The following is a 25,177-nucleotide window of genomic DNA, read 5'->3' as shown; positions in this document are numbered from 1 at the left end:
AGTCACCTACCTCAGTTTCCTCTTGTCACCTCTTGAATATGGCCGTGCCTGATTCACCATAGTTATGTGATGTTTTGATGCTCTGCCAAGCCCAACTTCATTCTCAGTGATGGCGGCAAAGCCCCCTGCCCTGATGGTCTGCTTCTCCTCTTGCTTCTGTTAGCTTGTCATTTCTTCCAGAAGACGGCTTTTAAAACCCAGCCCAAGCAAATCCACACTTCTCATCTGGCCCACTGTAGTACATCTTTTCTGACTGTGTGTCAGCTCAAAATGGATTCTCCATTTCTTCAGAAACCGACCCCAATCCACAGGGCAATCTGCTAGCGGCCATTTGACTTGGTTTCCTGATCACAGTTGATCAGCAAGGGGCAGCCACTTGCCTAAGACTGGGCCACTCATGCACCTCCCCTAGTTCAAAAGCTAGAGCGACAGACAGCTAGTAAATGGTACTGTTTCAGTGGAAAGGTCCATGAATTACTGGTATTGGTGCTCTTGGAAAGTTCTGCTAAAGTCTCTCTTTTAGGTAGGCTTGCTAGATTTGACTTCTAGTATTGATACAGACCCTTAGGTGATACACTCACTGATGCTGCTCCTCCAGGAATCCTTAAAGGGCCATTCTCTCGTCCAGAAGGGCTTGACATCTGACTCTGCTGTTGCTTTTCATGTCCACATTCAGAATGCCCAAACCTTGCCACTTCTATCTCCAAAGCGAATCTGCTCTTCTCCATGTCCTCTACTATCGCCCTGGTTTCAGCCTTTGTGATCTTCTTCCTGGGCTTGTCCAGCCTCTCTGTCGCTCCAGCAGTAATTCTGATCATATCACTTCTCCACATAAAACCCTACGCTGAGTCTGATAACTCTTCCCACAGCATTAAGGACCCTTCTCATTCTGGCTCACAGATGCATGGGGCTTACCTTCTGCTATTTCTACTCCTTCTATATGCCAGCCAGGCCTGATGACCGGCCTTATCTAAACATTCTCCATTCTTCGCTTCCTCTCTGATTTTTGTACTGCTGTTCCTTTTGTCCTTCAGCCCTGGTAAAATCTTACTTCTTCTTCAAGACCTATCTCAGGCCCTTTTCTGACCTCCTTGGAGAAATTCTGCCTCCATCCTCTGAGGCATGAGATTACTTGTCGTATTTTAAGTTTGTCTTCCCTTTCAGACTATGAGACACGGGCTACATTTAAAGCCTGGCACCACAGTGATCAATCGGAAGTGGATGCTGAGTGCACTGGATCAGACATGATCAAATGTTTACCAGGACAGGAAAAGGCCTGAGAGAACAGCCAAAACCAAAATATTTCCTCCCATCATTATTTACCATGGCTTTTGCCAAAATCAGGGAAAAGAAATGATAGAGAAGGAGTGCTGAGTGGGTAAATTAAGTGGATTGTGTCCCAAACCTCCAGGCATCAATGTCTGAAAAACAGGACACTCATGAAATTGTCTTTAGACTCCAGAAGAACATATTTACACAGTTTTAGAGTTTAAAATGCATTTCCATACACATTAACTGATCTAATTTGCACTGCCAACCCGTGAGCAGTTAAAAATTCATGAATGGCAGTTTGTACGTGAGGGAACAGCCAGGTCAGGTGGCTTTAACAAGGTCACGCTATGTAATAAATGTCAGACTTCTGCTAGAAAACGCTGCCTTCTAACCTCCCACCCACTATTCCTTCTCTGCTGTACTACACTGCCTTTCCAATGGCAGAGTTAAAGTACAATGAAACAGTCTATTTGGGGAATTGGGCGTAGTAGAGGAGTCATAGTCTACTTCTAAATCATTTAACTTCCCCCACACACACACTTTTTGCCACACATGCCATCCAGTACAGAATATGTTACCCTATTTCCAGAAATATATACTGCCCCCAAAACTTTGATGGCAAAATATTTTAATTTTTCATAAAGCTATTTCCCCCCACCCCATAGACACAACTCAAAAAAAGAATCTGCATGCATGTGTTCCGGCTGAGCAGGAGGACGAGGTGTGCATATACATACATGCATATACATAAAGGTTTATTTAAATGATCAGATCTACACTTTTGGAGGCTGTTTGAAGCATCTTATCAAAAGAAAACACATTTTAAGCAAGAGGTTAAAAAAGTTTTTTAGACCCAAAGGCCATTTAATACAATAAATCCTACTTGGATAGTTTAGCAAACATTTTTTTAAAAACCCACATCCAACAGACTGGTTAGTATTGGATATACAGATTTGGTTTCAAAGCTGAAATGCCCCTGATGTAATAGATCTTCTCATGAAATTCAGTTATTTTAGATTATGCCTTAAAAAATAGGGACACATATCGATTGACAAATTAAATATTAACTCGATAGGCTACCTGGTGATATAAATAGGGAAACAAGTGGTCATGGATTAGGAGTGAGAAGACTATGACACCAGCCCATCTTGGACTGCAAAGAATGTTAAATTCTATCCTAGAACCTAAAACAAGAAAAAAAAAGTCAAATATTCCACTCCATATAGACCCCATCTGGCCCAAACCATCCCCCAAGGAGTGCACCCCCAACACATGAGGTTTACTAACCACCTGCTACAGATGTTACTATGTCACTAATCAACAATGATCACAGAAAATGTGTCATACCAGAGGTTTTGTTATCATACACAACACATTAGTGGCTGCAGGAGTCTTCCTCCGAGAACTACTTGTCGGAAGGCAAGCTGACAAATGTCCACACCATTGGTCCAAGAAACCACAGCTAAGAGACAGAGCATTCGTTGGCATGTGGAGCTCTCTGGCATGCTCCCCGTTCCAGTAAAAACAGCTGGGATGTGGCGGACAGTCCCAGTCGGGGGCTGCATCCTCCTACTCCTGGGCCTCCTTGCGGGTCAACTTGTAGATCTCAGTGGGCCCGTCCACGTGAGTGATAGTGGTGGTGAGCTGGAGTTCTTCCGCACTGTGCACCCCCAGATCACCTGAAACAGGGATTTTGCTGTTAGATGTGATCAAGGAGGAAGGAGAAAGCAGGGATTCGCCTCACTAACAGCTGTCCAACCAGACCTCTTTCACATTCTGAGCTTAGAGAGAAAACTATGGCACAGACGCCTAAAACTGGGGCTGACTCCCACCCTTTGCACTCGGACTTGGCAGTAGTTTCTTAACATTTTTGTCTTCCAAAAAAGATTTTAATAACAGATGAGTCAGCTTAAGGCTTATATTATTCATAGTAATTATTCACATTTAATGAGAGCTTACTTTGTGCCTACCGCTATTCTCAACACTTTATACATGATCGCTGTCAAATGCTTCATGCTGTTTCTGTGTCTGTTGAGATGATCATGTGGTTTTGCCTTCTGAGGCAGGCACTCTGGTCTTGCCAGCTTTACAGGTGAGGAAGCAGGGAGGGAGGCCAGGAAGAGGTGCAGACACATGATGGAGACAGGAAGGAAGGTCTGATTCCAAGACCACACACACATTTGCTGTGAATAATTTACGAAGCAGCTATGCCATGTGAAGGCCAAGAAAACCTGCCTATATTTACCAAAAGATTGGATGGTATTACATGTAATGCCTTTAGGAATAATTAGGGCGTTTCTCCACCAAGAAAAATAGTACCAGAAATGTGCTCTGAATTTTCTGTTACCTACAGGATTCTACACAACACCAGTGTTTTGGAATCATCACCAGTGAACACAGGTATTCCTCTGCTAAAATGGCATAACGTGGCCTCTTCTCAACTATCAGGAGAAAAATAAGTTTCTATGTTAAACCCTTAAAGTCTGCTACCTGCCAAAGGACATTTAAGTGAATAATATATAATTACACACATGCTTAGTTGCTTCAGTCATGTCTGACTCTCTGCAACACCATGGACTGTAGTCCGCCAGGCTCCTCTGTCCATGGGATTTCCCAGGCAAGAATACTGGAGTGGGTTGTCATTTCCTTTTCCGTGAATATATAACTGGCAAAGGGAAAACGAAAAACAACCACACCCAATGCTTCTCAGTTAGGCTGTGTATGGGGTGCATATATGTAGTCATATTTGCAGAGAGGGGGACTGCAGAACAAAAGGTTATGGTTGTATCTGGGATTTTTATACTTACACATGTACACATATGATTTCATAGTTTTGGGGATTAAAATTTTTCCTAGTTCAAAGCATGGAATTAAATACACAAGCTCTGTTTTCTACTGGGATTCCATACCTTTACTTAGAAGAAAGCTCTAGCCTGACCTTCAGGACTAACATCTTGTCACTAGTTTAGTACCTGCTGCGCATCCATGAATCTGAAGGCCTTAGGAACCCAGGGACCACCCCACTCACTGGCCCTGCAGGCTGCCTGACTGGTGCCCTTCATGCATGCCACATGGTGTTAGGTTTTCACTGTAGACCCTCAGAGGCTGTGGAACTACATCAGTCGTATGAAGTGCTGGCATGGCGGCTCTCTACCAGGGGAATCCTTCGTCCTAGAAGGAGGGTCATTAGTGTTGCAGAGACTGCTAATGGCAATCTGGGGCTGTACTAGCAAGTAGCCCACCACCTTCCTCTTTAGTATGGTGATGAGTATCCCCTCCTGTTATGTGGGAGACCAGGGTTCGATTCCCTTGATGGGGAGGCAACATGCCCTTTTGGGCTTCCCTGATAGCTCAGCTGGTAAAGAATCTGCCTGCAATGCTAGATACCCCGGTTTGATTCCTGGGTCAGGAAGTTCTCCTGCAGAAGGGATAGGCTACTCACTTCAGTATTCATGGGCTTCCCTGGTGGCTCAGATGGTAAAGAATCTGCCTGCAATGCGGGAGACCTGGGTTCGATCCCTGGGTTGGGATGATCCCCTGGAGGAGGACATAGCAACCCACTCTAGTATTCTTGCCTGGAGAATCCCAATGGACAGAGGAACCTGGTGGGCTACAGTCCACGGGGTTGCAGAGTCGGACATGACTGACTTAGCACAGCACAGCATGTATCCCATCAAAGGACAGGGGGTGGAACAGGTACCAAAGGGGTGTCAATCCAGCCTCCAACACTCCTGGCCCTTGGCACAGCACTAATAGGTGGAAAGTCTGCCTAAAGGCTTTACACAGAGCTGCCTGGAGCCACACAGAACCTTTCCTAGGTCACTAACTTGCTTTCTCACTGCTGCAACTTCTGGCTCACTCCTCATTCAAGAACAGGCATAAGCCTCGAATTTCTTGCTCAAAGCTAGTTCTGGATTTGCATATCTAGCTGAGCCACCAAAACTTCAAAGCAGATTCCATGAGCTGCATGTCTGAAAGTCATCAAAATTTCAAAGAGAGTCCTGACCACCCCAGTAGACCCATTAGCAGCTCCAAGTGTTTACCTAAGAAATCCCTTTCATTGAAGACTTCTTGGAAATAGACATAGAGTGTAATTTCTACTTCAGTTTTGAACTGAAGGTGCCAAGTATTTAAGCTAAAAATGTGATTCCAATTAGCAGGTCCTAGAAAATCTGTCTAACACTACAGATCACATCACATGAAGGAACAGACAAAATTACTTTTTTTTAATTTTAACAGATATTGTCCTGTGTCTGACTCTATTCTAAACATTTTACAAATATTAATGCATTTAATCCTCATTACCAACCCTTTGATAGAGGTACTATTTCATCATCTTCATTCTTTTGAAGAAGAAACTGAGGCAGAGAGAGGTCAAGTAACTTTCCCGAAGCCCAAGTTGATAACAGGATTTGGGGTTGAAACTGGAACAATGAGGCTCCAGAATCCAGGCTCCTCAACCTTATGCTATGCTGACTCTGAAATATTCAAGTTTCCAACTGCCATTGAGACTTCGGGTGAAGTATGAGTCCCCATGCAATGCATTACCATCATAAATATACACATACAACAACTTGGATGAATTGTTCAGCATATTAATTTTGCTTTTGCATCTGATGAAAGAGAATTTATAGCACACAACATCAGTGCATTGATAGTAAAGAGAGCTATTATTTATGAGTATTTACCGTATACACGATTAGGGGCTTAGCATGCCCAGTATTTCCTACTAAGATGTGAAGACACCAAGGCTCAAATAGGCAATGAATTTCTATAATGTGACCAGGCTTGCTCCCGGCAGAGCTGGAATGAGAGCCCAGATCAATGGGATTCTGGCTAGCAAAATCTATGATGCATGCATGGTTTCACTGTACCATGAAGGCCAACATTTTCCCCTTAGGGAATGGACGGGAATATGGCAGTGACATAGTAGGAGTGGGGATCCCATCAAACCCCCTCTTCTGCCAAGGTCTCACTCCATCTGTTACCCTCCCTCTCTCAGCTTCTGCTGCTCAGCACACAAACATGCTTGAAGTCTTTTCCTTTCCAAGACAAAAAAACAAGCCCTTCCAAAAATGTGATATGTTGCTTATTAGGGAGGAAGGGCAGAATAAATGGAAAAGAATAAATTATGAAAGGAAAAGAAAAGAATTCTTTAGTTTGCAGTAAGTCTCTTTCCCTAGTTATGATGTCAATTCATCTCAGCTAATAAAGAATAAGATGAAGGCTTATTTCTCACTATTGTGAAATGAGACCAATCTCTGGCATTGAATGTAATCTCAAAGGACTATCAGTGGATCCATATCACATCCATGGATATGCAGCTGCTGCTGGATTTTAACTGCCTGGAATGCATACTGGGGATGTAGAAAGCTACACAAAATGCACTCTAATGATACAATAATGAGCACAGCTTCCTAAGATAGGCAGCATTCTAATGACAATCATTTGTATATCTCTGGATACTTTAGTCAAAAGAAGGGGAACTTCTAATTGCATTTCAAGGCTGTTTCACAAATTTGGGAGAGAGCCACAGTTTTCAAACATTAATAAGGGCTACCTAATTCTGTCCTCACAAGCACTAGGATAAATTAACACCTCATTATCCAGATGTGGAAGCCAGACAACTCTTACACTATGAGTTCATATTTATTTCTTGAGGTCACAGTATATATTGGAGCCAGGATTCCAAACCATCTGTGTCCTTTTGGAAACTTTATGTTCTTTCTATAACACCCCTGCTTTTTTTGTGGAATTTTTTCTCACAACAAACCTCCTCCTATTCACCTACAAAGCTAAGCTCAAATGATAATGATGTCCCTGGTTCACTGCAAAATGAAAAAAATCAAGGCGCGAGTAATGTTTGTAAAGTGAAATTATTTCCATATCAAGGACTGTTGTTTACTCTTAAGATTACATCCTTTTGGCATTTTGGGTGTTAACAAAGTAGTGAATGGTGGGTTTTCTAAATCTTTAAAAAAACTTTTTTTATCTATTTTTTTTAAAGAATGTAAGTCACCAGGACAGTATCTGGTGTATAGTTAAGTGATCATTAAAATACCCACCAAGACGTCCTAGCACGGGCTGGCCCAGCTGCTGCCTGCTCTGCATGGCTTCTAGTCCCACACCCCAGCACTGGTGTTCCCCACCAGGGTTCAGGGACAAACACGCAGCTAGAAAACAGGTGTGCTTTGGGATGACTCAGCCTTTGTGATCCCTTCTGGGCAATAAGGCAGAGTGAGATCTTGGTGAGACAGCGTTCAGGAAACCCTGGGTCCAGCCATCTCTCCATTCCTTTCAACCATCAAGACAGTTTGTAACAGGCTTGAAGTATGCCATTTCCTGTCTCCAGACACTCAGCGCCAGGCCTCTCTAAGAATACAATAAAGCCTAGACATTTTGCGTGAAATCTTAGCATGATGGCCTGAATCATATGCCATCCCTAGTCATTTGCTGAAGTCCTATTTCCCAGTACCTCAGGATGTCAGTGTTTAGACACAGGGTCTTTAAGGAGGTGACTAGTTTAAAATGAAGTCGCTGGGGTGAACCCTAATCCAACATAACCATAATGCTATGGTTTTTCCAAGTAGTCATGTACAGATGTGAGAGTTGGACCATAAAGAAGGCTGAGCATCCAAGAGAATTGATGCTTTCGAACTGTGGTACTGGAGAAGACTCCTGGGAGTCCCTTGGACAGCAAGGTGATCAAATCAGTTAATCCAAAAGGAAATCAACCCTGAATTGGAAGGAGCGATGCTGAAGCTGAAGCTCCAACACTTTGCCACCTGATGTGAAGAGCTGACTCATTGGTAAAGACCCTGATGATGGCAAAGATTGAGGGCAGGAAGAGAAGGAGGCGACAAAGGATGAGATGGTGGGATGGCATCATTGTCAACGGACATGAGTTTGAGCAAACTCTAGGAGATGGTGAAGGACAGGGAAGCCTGGCGTGCTGTAGTCCAAGGGGTCACAGAGTCGAACACAACTTAGCAACTGAACAACTTCTCATGAGAAAAAGAAATTAGGATACAGACACACACGGGGGGGAGACCATGTGAAGACACAGGATGTCAAGCCCCACTTCAGAATCTGAGTCCAGTCCAGGGGGTAAGGCTCAGGCCACCACTGCTCACAGACATCAAGGGGAAGCCAGGGAAACCATGGGTGGGTGCATGGTATCTAACATACAAGCAGGGGAAAGATCACAATAAAAAGCAGCCACTGTTTAAGCCTCATGACTCAAACCAAACATTTACTGAGGCAACAGAGTCCAAAGCCACCTCTTCTGTGAAGCAAGCAGCTGGAGACCTCAGGGGCCTCCAGAAGCTAAGCTGACACCAAGCAGAGGCTCCGAAGACATGGGGCCCGGGCTTGCTGCTGTGGCTTCCAAAAGAAAGAGTGTGTCAGACAGAAGCCACCCAGTACTAATAGAAATAGAAAGGAGCCTGTTGGCAATTAGTGTCTCCTGTTCCCTCTGTCATCCAGTCAGGAATTCCATTTCTTACTTTTTCTCTAAAACCTGACAAGAATTTCGAAGACAAAATAACACAAAAATGAAACCTAGTATCGAGAATTGTCTGACTTCCTAAGCGGCTCCAACTTTTTTCTCTACATGAACTGGTGGCTGAGGGAATCTGGTCACTGTGTCCTGTGTGCAGGGCATCGATGTCACACCCCTGGGGTATGAAGCCTTCTCTCCGGGCTAAGGGTTACCACCAGCTGGAGTTCGTTTCTGCCTGGGAAGACTTAGGAATGAGTCACAGAGTGGTTATGGAAACAGGTGAAAGAAAGAGCAGGCTTCTCAGGTGGCGCTAGTGGTAAAGAACTTGCCTGCCATGCAGGAGATGTAAGAGATGTGGGTTCGATCCCTGGGCTGGGAAGATCCCCTGGAGAGGGCATGGCAACCCACTCCAGTATTCCTGCCTTAGAAATCCCATGGACAGAGAAGCCTTGTGGGATGCAGTCCAGTGGGTTGCAAAGGCTCAGACACGACAGAAGCAGCTTAGCATGCACGCATGCAAAAGGAAGAGCTTTAATGAAAACCTAGGAGCAGCAAGGCAGAAAATGTGAATGGTCCTTAAAAGAGAATCTAAAGTATCTTTCCTAAATTAAAAAAAAAAAGTGTATTATGTTGACTGCATATATTTATATATGCATACTCATACAGACAAAATGATTTGTCTGTAAACAACGAACACATTGATTGTCTCACATATATAGACTGAACTGAATGTGTTCATTGTACCAACACTGTAGCTACAGTGGATCCACCGGCAGTTTGGAACCCAGAACACCACACCCCTGCGGCACCGATCAGCTGCTGACACATGAAAACATTCTGGCTTGGACACTTTGGCTGGAGCTGTCCTGCCACGTCCCGTGTTTCAAGAGGCAGAGGAGGAAGTCTCGTCTCCCAGACCAGGCTACTAGCTCTGTGAGAGCAAGGGCTGTGTCTTTATCGCTCATCCTCTCAAACTCCACACAGTGCTAAGCACTGTGGCACCCACAGCTTCATTTCTAAGGGTCGCTTTCCAAGCCACACAATAAAGAGAAACAGAATAATGTGAGAGAAAATGTTCTTTGGAAACCGACCCTTTCTCAAACCTGCTTCCCACTTCGTTTCTTTCCGCCATTCCTGGACGGAATGGGAGAAGCAAAAATCCAAGTTCTCTACTTTCACTTTCTTCCTACCCACTCCCCCTCCATGTATACATACTTCTCGGCATCTCTCTCCATCTCCCAAACAAAATGCGTCTTAATATCTCTTTCTCTTTCCTTAGACTCCCTGGCTTCCGCTGCATCAGAAACTGCTTACCAAGTTCCTGGAAATGAGCTTTTTTCCAGCGGTCCACCCAGGATCCATCTCACGAAGGCAAGAAGAACAACACACCTGGGACTCATTCTCCATAGCAAGAAATCCGAATTCTTGGCTCTGGACCTTAAAAGCTAGAGCAGGGAGGGAGTCCAAGCCATTTAAAAATAAAAACTTTCCACAAGAAAGGAAAAGAAGGCTGGGGGGAGGAGGAGGAGCGCCATCCAGAGACTCAGAGAATTTAAAAATACAGCGTATCCCTCTGAGAGTTCATTTTCTAGGTTTCCACGTACTATTCCAAATTAGCTCTTTCCAAGGAGCTTCAAAATCTTGGTAAACGCTCCATAATTCCTGTGATACAGTGTGTGGTCTGGCAGCAGATGAGGAGATGAAAAGAGAGCAGAGAAGGAAAGTGATCAGAGAGCCCAATTTGGAAGAGCCCTTTCTAGACACAGCACTGCCCAGGGAAGCGAGAAGCAGAAAGTCACCAGGGGCTCGCTGACTGCTGCAGTCACAGCGGGTCGTGTCATCACCGCAGAGATGCCGAATTGTGTGCCTACTGTGTTTATGATCAGAACAGGGTCCCCAAAGAGTCTGCCACCAGATTGCTTGAATGATTTTCCACCAGGGCCCTACTGGCATGTTGGGCAGGACCACTCTTTGCAATAAGGGACTGTTTTCCTCAATGTTGGACATAGAGCGCCCCTAGAATGTGGCCACTCCATGCAGGCAGCACATCCCGGTCGCAAACGACAATCCAGAACAACCATGTCTATTTCCAAATACCTCTTGGCATGGGACTTGGGGAATATGACCTCCTGTGGAGAATTACTTCTGCGCTTTCTGTGAAATTGCAGATCCGTGTGTTGTGTGGTCTTCAACAGCAACAAATCTACTGGGGAACAAATCGAGTACTTTCCTCAACTGCAAGGTTTGAAGCCGAGGAGGGTGGCTGCTGTCCTGGGTGAGAAGTCATGGGAGCCGCCTAGCACCTGGCCCACAGGTCAAGCATCCGGTGTCACCGGGTCGAAGGCAGTCATCCTGCCCCTGTAGGCTTGGCCGCAGCTCTGGCCTCGCACGTGCCTGAAAGTGCTGGGCTTGGGTGAATTCTTGCCAGTGTTTGGAAAACCCTTACATGTGACAGAATCACCCCCTGGATAGCCCCTTCCCTGATAACAGGCAGGAAGACAATCATAGAACTTTATGGTCCCAGCAGACTTTAAGAGATCATGTACAGGTGGGAACAGTGGTACCCAGGGAGGGCAAGCTGTTTGACAAGTCACACAATAAAAACAAGCAGAACAGTTTACATCTAAAACCTGCTGCAGCACACCCGTAACTTTTACCCTCAGGATTATCATTCCAACATCCTGGGGACGTCTAGCTACTGCTATAGGTGGTATTTCCCTGGAAGGTAGGAACTCCACCTACTAGGTTCCTGCTTAATATTCTCAAGTCAAGGACAACTCCATATGGTTTCTGTCACAGTCCAACAGGATGGTCATGAAATGAGATCAAGATTTTTGTTAACAAGTCCAGAACTTCTTCCTCTGGCATTTTAGAAGGCCATGGAGAGAGACCTGTGGTGCTAGACAAGACTCTTGAGAGTCCCTTGGACAGCAAGGAGATCAAACCAATCAATCCTAAAGGAAATCAACCCTGAATATTTATTGGAAGGACTGATGTTGAAGCTGCAATACTTTGGCCACCTGATGCAAAGAGCTGACTCATTGGAAAAGACCCTGATGCTGGGAAAGAGTGAAAGCAAAAGAAGAAAGGGGTGGCAGAGGATAAGATGGTTAGAAAGCATCACTGACTCAATGGACATAATTTGAGCAAACTCTGGGAGATACATGGGGACAGAGGAACCTGGCATGCTGCAGTCCATGGGGTCACAAAAGGTCAGACACGACTTGAACAACAACAAGTTCTTGAACTTGAACAACAAGACCGCGACTGAACAACAACATCAGAGAGACCACATGCTCCCAACCACCATGCATGTGTAAAACGCAGAGTCCTAGCAGGAGAAAGGAAGCCAAAGCCTACCCAGCTCACATGCTTTCTAGAAGGGAAGTCAATCAAACCAAGAGTTGGCAGGTGGATAGGTGAGCCAAAGGTCTTTACTCTTGCCCAGGACCTATAGCCAGAAATACTGAGTATGACAGGAAGTCATGGAGTAGGAAGAAAGAGAACCCTGGTGTCTAGGATGCTTTTGTACAGAGAGTCAGGTGTAGTACTGCAGACAGTGGGTGAGACCATTCCATTACCCTTGACCCGCAGCACAGATGCCCTCCTCTCCCTGCCCTCTCTCTCATGTCATCACGGCCCTGTCTCAAGATCACTGGCCCATCTGTGAAATAAGAAAGCTAATCTAGAACTCTTATTTCTAAAGCATTAATGCAGGACTTCCCTGGTGGTCCAATGGTTGAGAATCCTCCTGCCAATGCAGGGGACATGAGCTTGTTCTTTAGAACATCAAAAAGATAGCCTGGAAAAAGGGTTGCAAGGTCAAATGACTTAAGAACTTGGAAATGCTGTTACTCCCACCCATTTTAAAAGACTTACAGTACAAATTAATGTGCTGAAGGCATTAATATATCCTACAGTAAATCACATTAATGCTGATTAAAAACCCAATGATTCTCAAACTTATTTGACCACTAAAACCTACCAGCATCCCATGGCAACAATATTCTATTGAATATAATTTGCCACATGCCAACTGGAGTGATCAGAAGGAAACATTTTGAATAGACCCAAAAGATGAATAGGATTTTGTCAGGCCCAGATGGAGGTGGGATATGTCTGGGGAATAGGCATATGGCCAGGGCTTTAGTGGCTCAGACAGTCAAGAATCCGTCTGCCAATGCAGGAGATCCAGGTTCAATCTCTGGGTTGGGAAGATCCCCTGGAGAAGGGAATGGCAACCCACTCCAGTATTCTTGACTAGAGAATTCCATGGACAGAGGAGCCTGGCAGGCTGTATAGTCCATAGGGTCACAAAGAGATGGACACAACTGAGCAACTAACACCTTCACTTCAGGGTAAAGCAGGTATGGAGAAAGAGAAAAAGGAATAAAGGTGGAGCCAAACAATGTAGGCTTAAGTATGCGAAGAGGAAGGAGCTATCAGATGCGTTGCTTACCAGGCCAGCTCTTTCATGCTACTAGCACTGGCCCAGGCAGTAATGTTCATTTCCCTCTGCCATGGCTGGAAGAGAAGTCCCAGGGCAAGTCCCTCCCTTCTCTTGGGTCTCAGTTTCCTTGTCTGTAGAACCGCTAGACTAAGCTCTCCAAGGCTCCTTGCAGCATCAGCGCCACAGACAGCCCATACTAGCACTTAAGAGGAGGAAGGTGATGGGGACAGGAGCATGGCCATTGGTTTGGACAAGTCAACAGGCTTATAGGAGAATGAGCAGGGAAAAAAATGAAGCCAGCTCCACTTCAACTCAGGGCCCAATCCCCATCCACCCAATATCTCAGATTGTGGTTCTCAAACTAGAACAATGTATTTGGCACACTTTCCAACAGTCATTTTGCTCAAAAAATTGAGGAAAGCAAATTTAATTTTTGTACTAAGACTGGGAGATATTGTAAACTAGCATGTAATATTCCCAATGCATTTTAAATATTTTAAAAAATGAGGATTCATAGAAATATCAGTCCCGTACTGGCTTTTAGTCTTATGGCCTCAGAGTCCCTAGAGGTACTTGTTCACACTTGGAGAAAACATTTGACTAGGGAACCCAGAGCCTTTGCTGCCTAAGTCTTGAAGAGTCAGAAGCCTACTTATCCTGAATAAAGCTATGCCAAAGAGACTGGAACTCACCATTGGATTGGTCTTCCCCATAGTTCTTATGGGATGGCGCGTACAAGAACATCAAAGCAAAGACATACAGGTTCCACATGCCATAGATGCCCGTGAAAAAGGCACTGTTCACTTGGACCGTGACGCCGCCCCACTTCCAATGGCCTTCAGTCACCTGTGGGAAAAAGGGGTGACATTCAATTGGACCCAACAAGAAACAACTCGAACATAACAATCAACTAATACAAACACCAAGTCTCTCCCATATATGGAAAAGTGAAGGGCCATGTAAGAGTCCATTTTTTTTTTTAAAGGTTTTCTTTTTAAATTTTTTTGGCTGTGGTTGGTCTTCATTGCTACACATGGGCTTTCTCTAGTTGCAGTGAGTGGAGGCTAATCTTTGTTGCAGTGTGCACGCTTCTCATTGTGGTGGCTTCTCTTGTTGCAGAGCACAGGTTCTAGATGCAGGGGCTTCAGCAGTTGTAGCACATGGGCTCATTAGTTGTGGCACATGGGCTTGATAGCACCAGCTCAGTAGTTGTGGTACATGGACTTGGTTGCTCTGCAGCAGGTGGAATCTTCCTAGACCAGGGACTGAATCAGTGTCCCTTACATTGCAAAGTGGATTCTTAACCACTGGCCTACCAAGAAAGCCCCAAGATCCCATTTTTCAATCTGAATCATACTAGGAGGAATTAAGGTTAGCTGAGGGTTTCCTACGTCAGGCACAAAGTCAGTGGTTCTCATCTTGTCTGCACATCAGCATCACCTGGAGAGTATTTCTTCCTAGAACAGTAGTACATTGTTACACCTAATTTAATGAACCTGCATTTGAGTCTAACACTTCTCCACAGTTATAGTTCCTCCCCGGCTATCCACCTTCCACCTTCTGCAAGGTGGATGTAAACACCTTGCAGGCAAGACCAGTTCTGGTTTGTTTTCTGCCATATCTTCAGGACCTGATGTACCACAGAATTGATTAAATAAACAAATGGTCCTTGGGCTGAGTAGTTTTCCTGGGTGGGGCAGTGTAGCAAAGCAGAAAGACACAGGCTTGAAGTCAGAAACCTGGCTTCACATCCAGGCTCTCCCACTCCCTTTCTGTTTAATGTAAGAGAAGTAAGATTAAGACTCTAAGCTTCAGTTTTCTTAGGTACAAAACAAAAACTTGCAGGGTTAACCACTAAGGAGAATTAAGTAAAAATATTTTTAGGAATTTCCTGGCTCATAGAAAACATTCCATAAATCTTATTTTATAATGTTACATATATAAGCCACTCATGAAGGTAATTATGAAGGTTTCATATGCTTTACAATTTGGCAAGAATGTTTTGAGGCTGGTTTTGTCTATGTTAGTAACATGGTAATTGTTTTAAGGGCTATCTGATATGACATGGATTGCACTAAGACCTGTCAGGAAAACTGTGGTGCAGAGGAACTAAAAATTTGTGCTGGCTCTGAGATCAATGAAATGATTTGACTACCTCTGCCTGCTACAGGAAATCTTGAAAGTGAAAGTAAAAGTCACTCAGTCATGTCCGACTCTTTGCGACCCCATGAACTATACAGTCCATGGAATTCTCCAGGCCAGAATACTGGACTGGGTAGCTTTTCCCTTTTCCAGGGGATCTTCCCAACCCAGGGATCGAACCAGGGTCTTCTGCATTGCAGGTGGATTCTTTACCAGCTGAGCTACAAGGAAGGCCAAAGGAAACCTTAAATGGGAATAAAAGAAAGTGCTAGACAGCTGTTTCTGTGATAGCTTAATGAGGCTGGCTTATATAATCCATCTCTAGGAGCCCCTCCTTCTAGGAGCTAAAGTATAAGATGGCAAGCCATCTCTAAATATTAATGACTTATACAAGCAGGTTGCTTTCACCTCCTGTTTATGAGGCTGTGGGTCTATATTCATTTGGTACCCTCTGTATAATCCACGACTCACAGGGCCCCCAGGAAGAATAAAGATATAAGGACAGGTATTTCCTTCTGAAAGGCCTAGAGTGTCAGTTAACCAGGTTAATGAATTATAGACTTATCACTTATTTACTTTTAGTTTGACCTTGGTCATACATAATTTTTCATTCTTGTGATTCATAAACAAACCACCATCACTAAGCTATTTCCTTTGGGAAATAATTCGCTATATCACATGCTCAGGGAAGTGTTAGCAAAAAAGGATTTCATCAGTGATTTTAGAATAATGCACCAGCATTCAAGCTATTCAGAACTGCTTCTTAGAAACATCACCAAATGTCACTCTTCTTACTTTAAAGTACAGTACTTCCATGTATATGGAAGATCTCATTTAGTCTTAATAACAGCTCTATGAGATAGGCAGGAAACATCTCAACTCATGGGTAAACTGTGACACAGAGTGTATCTTGCCCAAGACTATTCAGTTAGAAAGTTGTGGCTCTGACCCACCAAAGAAGGTGGGTGTTCCTAACTACTTTACAACAAAAGAGTAGGAATATTATCTTAAATAGGATGAGTCTCTCACTTAGACAGACTAAGAGGCAACTATTATGTCAGGTCAAATTTCCTTTGAAATTCACTTAATTGGACATTATGCATGTATTTATACAGTATATATAGAGAGAATATTATGCATTATATATATACTATATATATAGTTTGTGTATTCAAATCTGTATAAAAATATGTATGCACTGTATATCTCAGATGTAGTAATGTTTGGTATATAACTACATATACATGCAAAATACAATTTTACAGTAGAACCACTGAAATGAAATGCTTATGAGGGACACACTGGAGCCAAGACTGGCTGAAGAAACAGTAGATTCATGGCCCCTGCTCATGCCTGCTTCAGGACACGTGCACTTGTTTAGAATGGAGTTGCAGAATTACCCACACTCTTTCATTTGTAATCTCTAAATGCGTTATTTCCTGCTGAGGGCAAAGAGTTGAATTTGCATAAATGGACTGTATACATAACGTCACTCTACTGTTGGGAGACGCCATTGTGCTTTCCTCTCTCTTCTCTCAATTATTCATGCTTGAGACATCCTGAGCTCTGAGTACATTCCCACCAATACGTACCACAATGAGCAGCCTCAACAGAGCAGGCCTTGTTGAGTCCAAATCTTATGAATGCCAAGGCAAAGAGGTGACAGTCACGCCCTTTAAACTTTCAGAGAGAAAAATCAGGTAGCCCCAACCACAAAAAGAAAAAAGAAAAGAATCTCCCCTCTACCTAAAGTCTTATTTCTAAAAGTCCCCGTTTTTCCTGATTTCACATTTGAACAATTTACTTTTGTGTGAAACCACCCAATTATACTCCTGTAGCCAAGTGAAGGTCAAATCCCTTTACACCCAGTAGTCTTGACAACCAGCATTCCACTTCACAACAAGATTTCCAGATCCCAGACACAAGCTCTCTAACTGGAAACATTTCCTCTATAAGTAACAGAATGAAGTGATGACATGCCCACCCCCACCCAAGAGAAAAAAAAAAGCTGCGGACTGGCTCTCTGGGAGTCTGCTGCATATGACTTGACCTGAATGTCAGGTACCTGGAGTCCCCTTCGTGAAGGTCAGTGACCTTCTCTCCTGCATTGCACTTCTGTTCCCTACTGCCTGCCACCTCTAAACGGAACGCCTCTTTCTTTTCCAGAGTGAAGGGGCTAAAATACCAGACTGTGATGTGCCATCGCCTGGTTGCTATGACTGAGGCCATTAAAATGGCAGGCATTAAAAGACTGCACCTCAGTACCCAGCTACAAAGCCTCAAGGTCACTGCATTCCACAGCTTCCATCAGCCTTTCATTCCTGGCCTCAGAGCTTCAATATCCTGGCGAGATCCCCTCGCATTATATTTCATGGGGCTTAAATGCAAGCTCTCCCAGCAAGTCTGAGAGTATAATGGGAGTTTTTAATACATTTCCTTTTACCTAAGGCTGGGATCTATTTCAAAAAGTTACCCAATAGGTTTCCTTTCAGGTGAGCTCATTGCTGAGACATTCCAAAATGACATTAAAAAATAAATCCTCTGATGACTATATTAATACAGTACCTGGGACACTGAGAGTTATGCCTGAAAACGTCTTAGATATCTAAAAATAAACCTTAAAAAAAAAAAAACCCAGCAGGAGGACTGTAAGGAGCTAATGGAATCCAAAAGACCTCATTGCTACCCTCTTAGAGTTGAAATCCACTCCAGGCTGACTGTTGACTGTCGCAGCAGATATAAAAGGCCAGCCACAGGCTGGAGCCCTGTTAGAAAATACAAGGGCAGTAGAATAGCAATCTTTTTCTAAAAGCCACAAAGTCTGCAACTTGGAAGACTGGCCTCCTTTGCTTCAAAAAGGTGCACTAATTAAATATGTACAAGATAAATTTGGGCAACACATAGCCACCTGAAACACCAGCACAAAGTCCCTCCTGACTTCAGGTGGGAGGGACTCTGCAGAAAGTAAGTGGGATGGGGTGGGGCTGTGGGGGATGACCTCAGCTTTCAAAAGTTGCAGAGAGACTTCCCTGGCAGTCCAGTGGTTAAGACTCTGCCCTTCCACTACAGGGAGCATGGGTTCAATCCCTGGCTGGGAAGCTAAGGTCCTGCATGCCACAAAACACAGCCAAAAATAAATAAGTAAGAAAATTAAGTGGTAGAAACATGTGCTGGGAGCAAAAGTGCCCTTTCTTTTTGTCTCCCTGAGAACGTATCTTGGTAATACCTTTTAATCCTCAGCTACCTTCCTCAAGTTTCTGTTTCTCCAAGAGTGCGTCCTCTCTCTCAGCCTTGCAGAACTGGCTGTATTATGTGTCACAGTGCATTACTGAGGGACTGGAGGACGAGAAAGCTTTTTGGTCACATGAGGGAATCAACCAAGGGGTAAGTCTGGCCTCAGACACCCTTATTGGAGCCTCAACTGGTTGAATAAAAAACTCATTCAGAATTTGAAATATTTTTACCACATTTGGAGCGGGGAGTGAAGTTTCCAAGGTTTTATAAACAAACAGTCTGATACAAACACAGCGCTGTTATAGGTCAAAGCAAAGGTGGTGAACAGGACTTCTTAAGATATGTATGCGTATTTATTTTTTTCTACTCACTCCAGCCTTCAGCAGCACTAGCTCTGCCCGGCGGACGGAGCCAACAGGGCTCTAGGGCTTAGAGGCACCCTTGAGTATCCTTGGATAGAATTCAAGGGGTCCATGAACTAGAGTGAGAAAAAATTATGTATTTATTCTCACCAGCCTCTAACTGAAAGGCTAGCTTTCTTTCCATTGTGAATGTAAAAAATAAATTCCCATTATTTATCTAGTTTTAGCACCACCTGCAATTTTGTCTCCAATAGAAATCATGTTTTCATATCAATTATACTACAGATCTGAAATATCTGTAAAAGTATAATTGCAAATATGTACCATCTATCTATATGATTCCCTTTTAAATCCAAGTATTCTGTTCACTTAAAAACACACAAAGAAGAGGCTTTTGGTTGTTTAGAAGGCCAGGGCCTTCACCCAAGTTTGCCTAAAGGGTCCAGAACACACAAAAAGCTTAGGAGCCTCTCTTCTAAAAGGAAGCTTGCTAGCTGAATGGGGCACGTCTTGTCGTAAGGCTCTACCTGCACTACTAACATTCTCAATTTTAACCAAATATAGAGATGACAGAGCAGTTGGCAAAGAAAATCTGAAAGATTAGATTCTGGTCCCTAACTTACTAGACGTCCTTTGACACAACATTCACCCTTGTTGCCATTCATAAGAGGACAGCTATTCATGCTCATGGTGTGCCAGGCAGTCCACAAACCCCTTAATAAGCATTACTTCAGATGATCCTTACAGCCACCTACTTCAGGTGGTACTATTGTTACCTCTATTTTATGGATAAGAAAATTAATCTTTGGAATTGTTAAGTAATCCATTCACAGCTCACCCAATGGAAGACAGCATAAATGGGGAATGTCTCTAAGGCCATTAAATTTCATATTCTAGCAAACTGGGATATCCTACTTACCCGTAAGACTTCTGCGAAGCTCAAAAGAATGATAGATACGTAAAGTTCCCTGGTGGCTCAGACGGTAAAGAATCTGCCTGAATTTGGGAGACCTGGGTTCAGTCCTTGGGTTGGGAAGATCCCTGGAGGAGGGCTTGGCAACCTACTCCAGTATTCTTGCCTGGAGAATCCCTATGGACCGAGGAGCCTGGTGGGCTACAGTCCACGGGGTTGCAAAGAGTCGGACACAACTGAGTGACTAAACACAGTACATGATTTAAACAGTACTTTCCACTTTCTAAAACAAGTTACCGGTATTTAAAAATCATTATCATGACTGAGATTTTCAAGTATAGCAAAATTTTGAGTTTTGGAAATAACTAGCAAAAGGATAAAGCTCTATCAAGGGGACTTTTGAAATATATTTCATGTTGTAAGCAGCAACATAATTATTTTAAAGAATGGCTGATGGACTGTAAAAGGATCTATGTTAATGCTAGATAAGGATCAAATCAAATTAATACTAGCTCATTGGTATTCTGCTACGGAGCTTGAAAAGTTATTCTCTTAAGTGAATGAAACAAGTGCCCTTCAATCTAGCTGCAGGCTTTTAATTTATTTACTTTTTCCTCCTATGAGGCTGCACTGAAAGGAAAATTCAGTCTACTTCTGGAAAAGTGATAACAAGTCCCAGATCAGAGCAGCCTAAAATAAATAGCTTGATGAGCTGCCCAGCATAACAGCTGCTTCATTCCGTTCACAGTAGCTCTACAGAATTTCCTCTAAAGTAGAGGCACCTTTTCAGGACATTCTCATCCTGACCTCTTTGGGTCCACTTACCTGACTAACAATGAAGAAGATGACAGTCATGGCAGCACAGGCCAAGGTGATGAGCATGAGGAACTTGAACCTGAAAATTAGCCCCTATTAGGAAAGAGAGAAAGAATAGTTTAACACTCTACCACCAATCCTTTTCTCAAAATATAAACCTATCCAAAGCTAATTTTAAAGAAATCTGTAAAGCCAATCCCTAAGAGTGACAGTAAAATAATTTCACATAGTAACATTTCTCTTGCAGAGGTGAATGTGGCTGAAAATTTTATTGGGCCAAATATTTCCTAGCTTCTTATCTCTCATGAAACAGTGATACCAGAGCCTGGGAAATGACATTCACAGCACGTCACAAGGCTGCTAATTTCCCTGCTAAGCTGGTTATGCTTCTCTGCAAGGGTTCAAAGTTACCAAATCCAAGTTTTCTGCGGTTGTAATAAAATTCTGCTCCAGTGAACAAAAAGAAATGTGCATATTAATCAACATGAAGTGTATTTGGTTGCATTTTCTCATGTGTCATTCCAGTTTGAGACACGGGCAAAGCTTCAGAAAATACCCCCGCTTTCCTGAGAGGAGGACTGAGGAAACCTGTGTTTCAGGGAGAGAGGCCTCTTATTCAGGGACTCTTATTTCTGCTGTCTATGAAAACCCTGTAGTTCTGCAGTTTCTGTTTCTCTTTACACAAAGGAATGAGGCCCATGCCTCCAAGGAAGTGGCATGAGCCCAAGGGATCCTTGAAAAATTAAGAATGTGTTGCCTGCATCAGAGATGTCAGTCTGTCGAGTGTGTCTCTTGAATAGGGGGCATGATCTGTAAACAGAGATCACCGAACTCTATGTGAGCACCTGCTGGATATTTTAGGGAAAAGTTGGCTAACTGAAGTCTGGAAGTTGGCTAACTGAAATCAGATCACCTGGACTGAATCCTACTCTAAAGACTGATTCTCAGCAAGAGAATTTTAAATAAAGCCTCACTCCAAGCTAAATCCCAATTCTGCTATAGTCAGGTCTCCTATCTAGTTCGCACCCACATTCCATTCCAAAGCTGAAGAACCTGCTGAACAAGTTTACTCTTTATTGAGGATAGAAAGACATTTATACCACAGAAAACTCTAAGACCTAGATAAGCCAGAAAGCTAGATGCCTCTCAGAGCAGGATTTAGCCTCTTATTTTGCCCAGAGAGCCTATAACACATGAGAATCTCTGTGTATTTGAAATAGAGGCTTCCATATCCCCCACATCTCCAGGCATAGTGGGGTGTTTGTGTGTGTTCTTATCAAGCAGGGGCCAGTGAGCACCAGTTCCTCAATGAGCCCAGAGATGTGCTGCTCCTGGTGAATCTGAGGTTCTTGCTTCGTCACAAAAGAATTCAGACAAGTGATAGATAAGAAGTGAACTTATTTAGAGAGAAATATTCCACAGGCTGAGTATGGGCTATCTCAGAAAGTGAGAAAAACTTGGGAGAAACACACTCCATAGAGTGTGCTCCATCTCATAAGGCTTGAGAGCCCCCAAATAGGGCATGGTTAGCTTTTATGGGCTGAGTAATTTCATAAGCTGATGAGTGGGAGAATTATTCCAATTATTTTGGGGAAAGGGTGGAGATTTCCAGGAATTGGGCTACCGCCCACTTTTCGGTCTCTTATGGTTAGCCTCAGAACTGTCCTGGTTCTAGTGGATGTATTACTTAATGTGCTAATGTATTACAATGAGCACATAATGAGGCTCAAGGTCTACTGGTCGTGGACATTGTTACTTCTAAGTTCTTGTCATGTTCTATGGTCATATCATTCCTTTAAAGGTTGTGCCCTGTCCTCTTCCCTTCTGTTTCATTCCCCTCTCAGTAGTTTTACACTCATATTCTTATGGGAAACAGAGGGGCAACTGCCTTCTGCTTCAAGGCTGAGTAGGTGTGTTGACCCTGCCTGTCGGGGAGTAAAAATCTCTGGGTGCCTGATCTAGGGGCTGCAGGGGCAGGATAGAGTCTTGTTTTAAATTGGTGGGCTGGAATCCTCATGTAGCCATCATCTTGATGTGGAACTGTTGTAAAAGCTTCCATAGATTTTATATGAATCTCCTTGATGATGAAGCACTTTTTATAATAGCAACAGAATACAAAAATATCTATAAATCATAGAAGACTTAGAAACACAAGGTTAAACATCTGATTACAGTTTAATCAATAAAGAAATTTGGTTACAGTAACCAGAATTACAAATGATTACATTTAAATTAACATACTAAATAATCCTAGTCAAATATTTTTCTTTGAGATACCTCAGGGACCCTCTAAAGTATCCCAAAGTTAGCTGGAAATCAAAAGAACTTTAATTAAAATTCAATATTTGGGAAGCTTGTCAAAAAGTTTTAAAACACTTGATCAACTAGGATCTAAGTCACTGTGAGACAATATTTGTACCTTAAACAAAATGAAAATAAAAGATTTTAAAGGCAAAGAAATTTTAAATCTGTTATCATAGGCAATTCAACATTTTAAGAAAACTTGTCCTTTTAACAAAGAGAAAGCCCAAATTCAGGTTCTGCACCAACTTACTTTTAAAATTAATTTACTCAATTACATGTATTCCAAACTTAGTCAATTCTGACCATGCAATTTCCCTTTCCTCAGGGTCCAGTTTCCACAAACCCTCCATCACTGTCTGTATCCATCACTTTATTTTTTTCTATCCAGAAACAACTGGAAGACAGACTTACTTTCTTTTCCCTTAATAAAATGCAATCCCACTGCTCATAACTTTTTTTACTGAAAACACACAACCCACTTTCCTTAAAAGCTTTTTTTCATATCGAGTTAATTTTCTTGTTGACAAATTTGTAAAAGACAGAATGAGGTCTTCTTTGACCTCTAATAAATCTAGGTACAATAAAGGTATTATATTTAACGTTGATGACACTAAAGACATGTTTGTATCAATCAAATCAACAAGTTTAGGCACCTCCAATCCCAGATATCTGTTTAGTACTGAATATCTCACAGATGACATGAACCTGAACTTCGTTCTGACCAGTTTTCTATTTCTGAGTGTTTGTATTACCATAAGCACTTAATTTCCTTTTGGCAATACCATACATCTACAACACAGATACATACAAACATGCAAACACAGAGACCTCATAATTCCCATTTCAAAATTTCAGCCCTGAGTCGGTTACAAAAATGTAAAACGCATCAGTTGCAAGGGGTTGGATTCAAACTGGGCTCCTGGCAGTTGGAACAAATCAAGGTCACTTATCTAGACAGCTTTCTTACTGGTGTTTACAGAAAAGATACTTAGGATTTCCATTTATCCTTGACCAGTCAAGTTCTAAATTACCTTACCCCTTTTTTCAAAATTTGCATTTAAAAAAGATGGCAGAGATAAGGGTTCCTGAAGAAGACCAGGTAGGATTTGATGTATTACAGGGAGATTGGCATGGCACCAAAAGCCTGTATTTAATGAATTTTTAGATTAGGGGTTGGAGGCCTCATCAAACCTCTGATTTTATGTGGTATTGCTGCCTAGAAGGGTAGTGATTAGTTTCCTTTGAGGTGATTTTTATAGGAGTGGCAAATTTTGCCTTCCCTGGGGTTTCCTATGGATCTATAAGTTTTTCAGATTCTGAGGGAATATTTTGGATTGGATCATCCATGTCTTATATAATACACAGTCCAGTCAAAAAAATCCTTCACTTTGGTCTTCAGAGAAAGTAAGCGTTGCCCCCAAAGCTAAGAGAAAATCACTTCCCAATAATGGGTTAGGGATATTCAGGCATGACAAGAAACTTGACAGTTGTAAGAGTCAGGTACAAGTGAAAAGGCTGGTAAAATGTTTTAGTTTTGGCTTTCCTTCTGCAACAGAGCAGGTTTCAGGGGCAAGGGACCCAGTGTCAGAAGTCTGGACAGAGTCAGTGCTTCCCACGTCCACTAGGAATTGGACAAGCTTACCTGCTACATCAGTGGTCACCTATAGTACCTCCCATGTGACGATGACTGTCTTCTCGGAACCCTTGGGAGGTCCCAGGTCCTGTCAATCAACCACTGTCATGACTAGCATGGGGGAATTTCCTTACTTCCTTCAGAGCTGGGGGCAATCCCCTCCTCCAGTGACCCATCTTCTTACAAACTGGGCATGGCAGCTAGGATGGAGGCTGGGACATGTTTTCACAGCATTCCTTGCTTTAGTGTTTAGGGTTCCCACAGTTAAAACATACTTCCTTTCCTGGTGGGAGTCTTCTGGGGGTACTTCTGGGGTAACCAGGATGGGAGTTAGGTCTTGTCATGACAGCTGCCAAAAGCCTGGCTTGCTGTCCTTCCTTAAGTCATGCTGTTTCTTCTTTTCCTCCTCAGCATGCTCCCTATTGTTAAAAACACGGAAGGCTGGGTCTATAAGAAGATTGACAGGGGTCTGGGGCCCTATGGCAAGTTTCTGAAGCTTTTGACAGATGTCAGGGGCTGACTGACTAATGAAGTGGGTTGCAAATAATCA

At 43.1% G+C, this 25,177-nt stretch overlaps 1 protein-coding gene across 1 annotated transcript in view; it reads right to left on the bottom strand.

Moving 5' to 3' along the window:
* Window positions 1-2,006: 2,006 nt before the first annotated feature.
* WLS (Wnt ligand secretion mediator) overlaps window positions 2,007-25,177 on the bottom strand; it is a 113,810-nt gene continuing 90,639 nt past the window's right edge. Inside the window, exons 10-12 of the mRNA XM_043878752.1 lie at window positions 20,700-20,783; window positions 13,916-14,069; window positions 2,007-2,951 (exon numbers count right to left, since the gene is read on the bottom strand). Of these exons, the coding sequence (XP_043734687.1) occupies window positions 2,842-2,951; window positions 13,916-14,069; window positions 20,700-20,783 (348 nt within the window). The 3' untranslated portion in view covers window positions 2,007-2,841. The remainder of the gene's footprint in view (window positions 2,952-13,915; window positions 14,070-20,699; window positions 20,784-25,177) is intronic.

This window comes from Cervus elaphus, chromosome 20 (assembly GCF_910594005.1).
Source record: "Cervus elaphus chromosome 20, mCerEla1.1, whole genome shotgun sequence".
Lineage (NCBI taxonomy): Eukaryota > Metazoa > Chordata > Mammalia > Artiodactyla > Cervidae > Cervus > Cervus elaphus.
The sequence above is the reverse complement of the archived record's forward strand: the minus strand, read 5'-3'. Positions and strand labels throughout refer to the sequence as shown.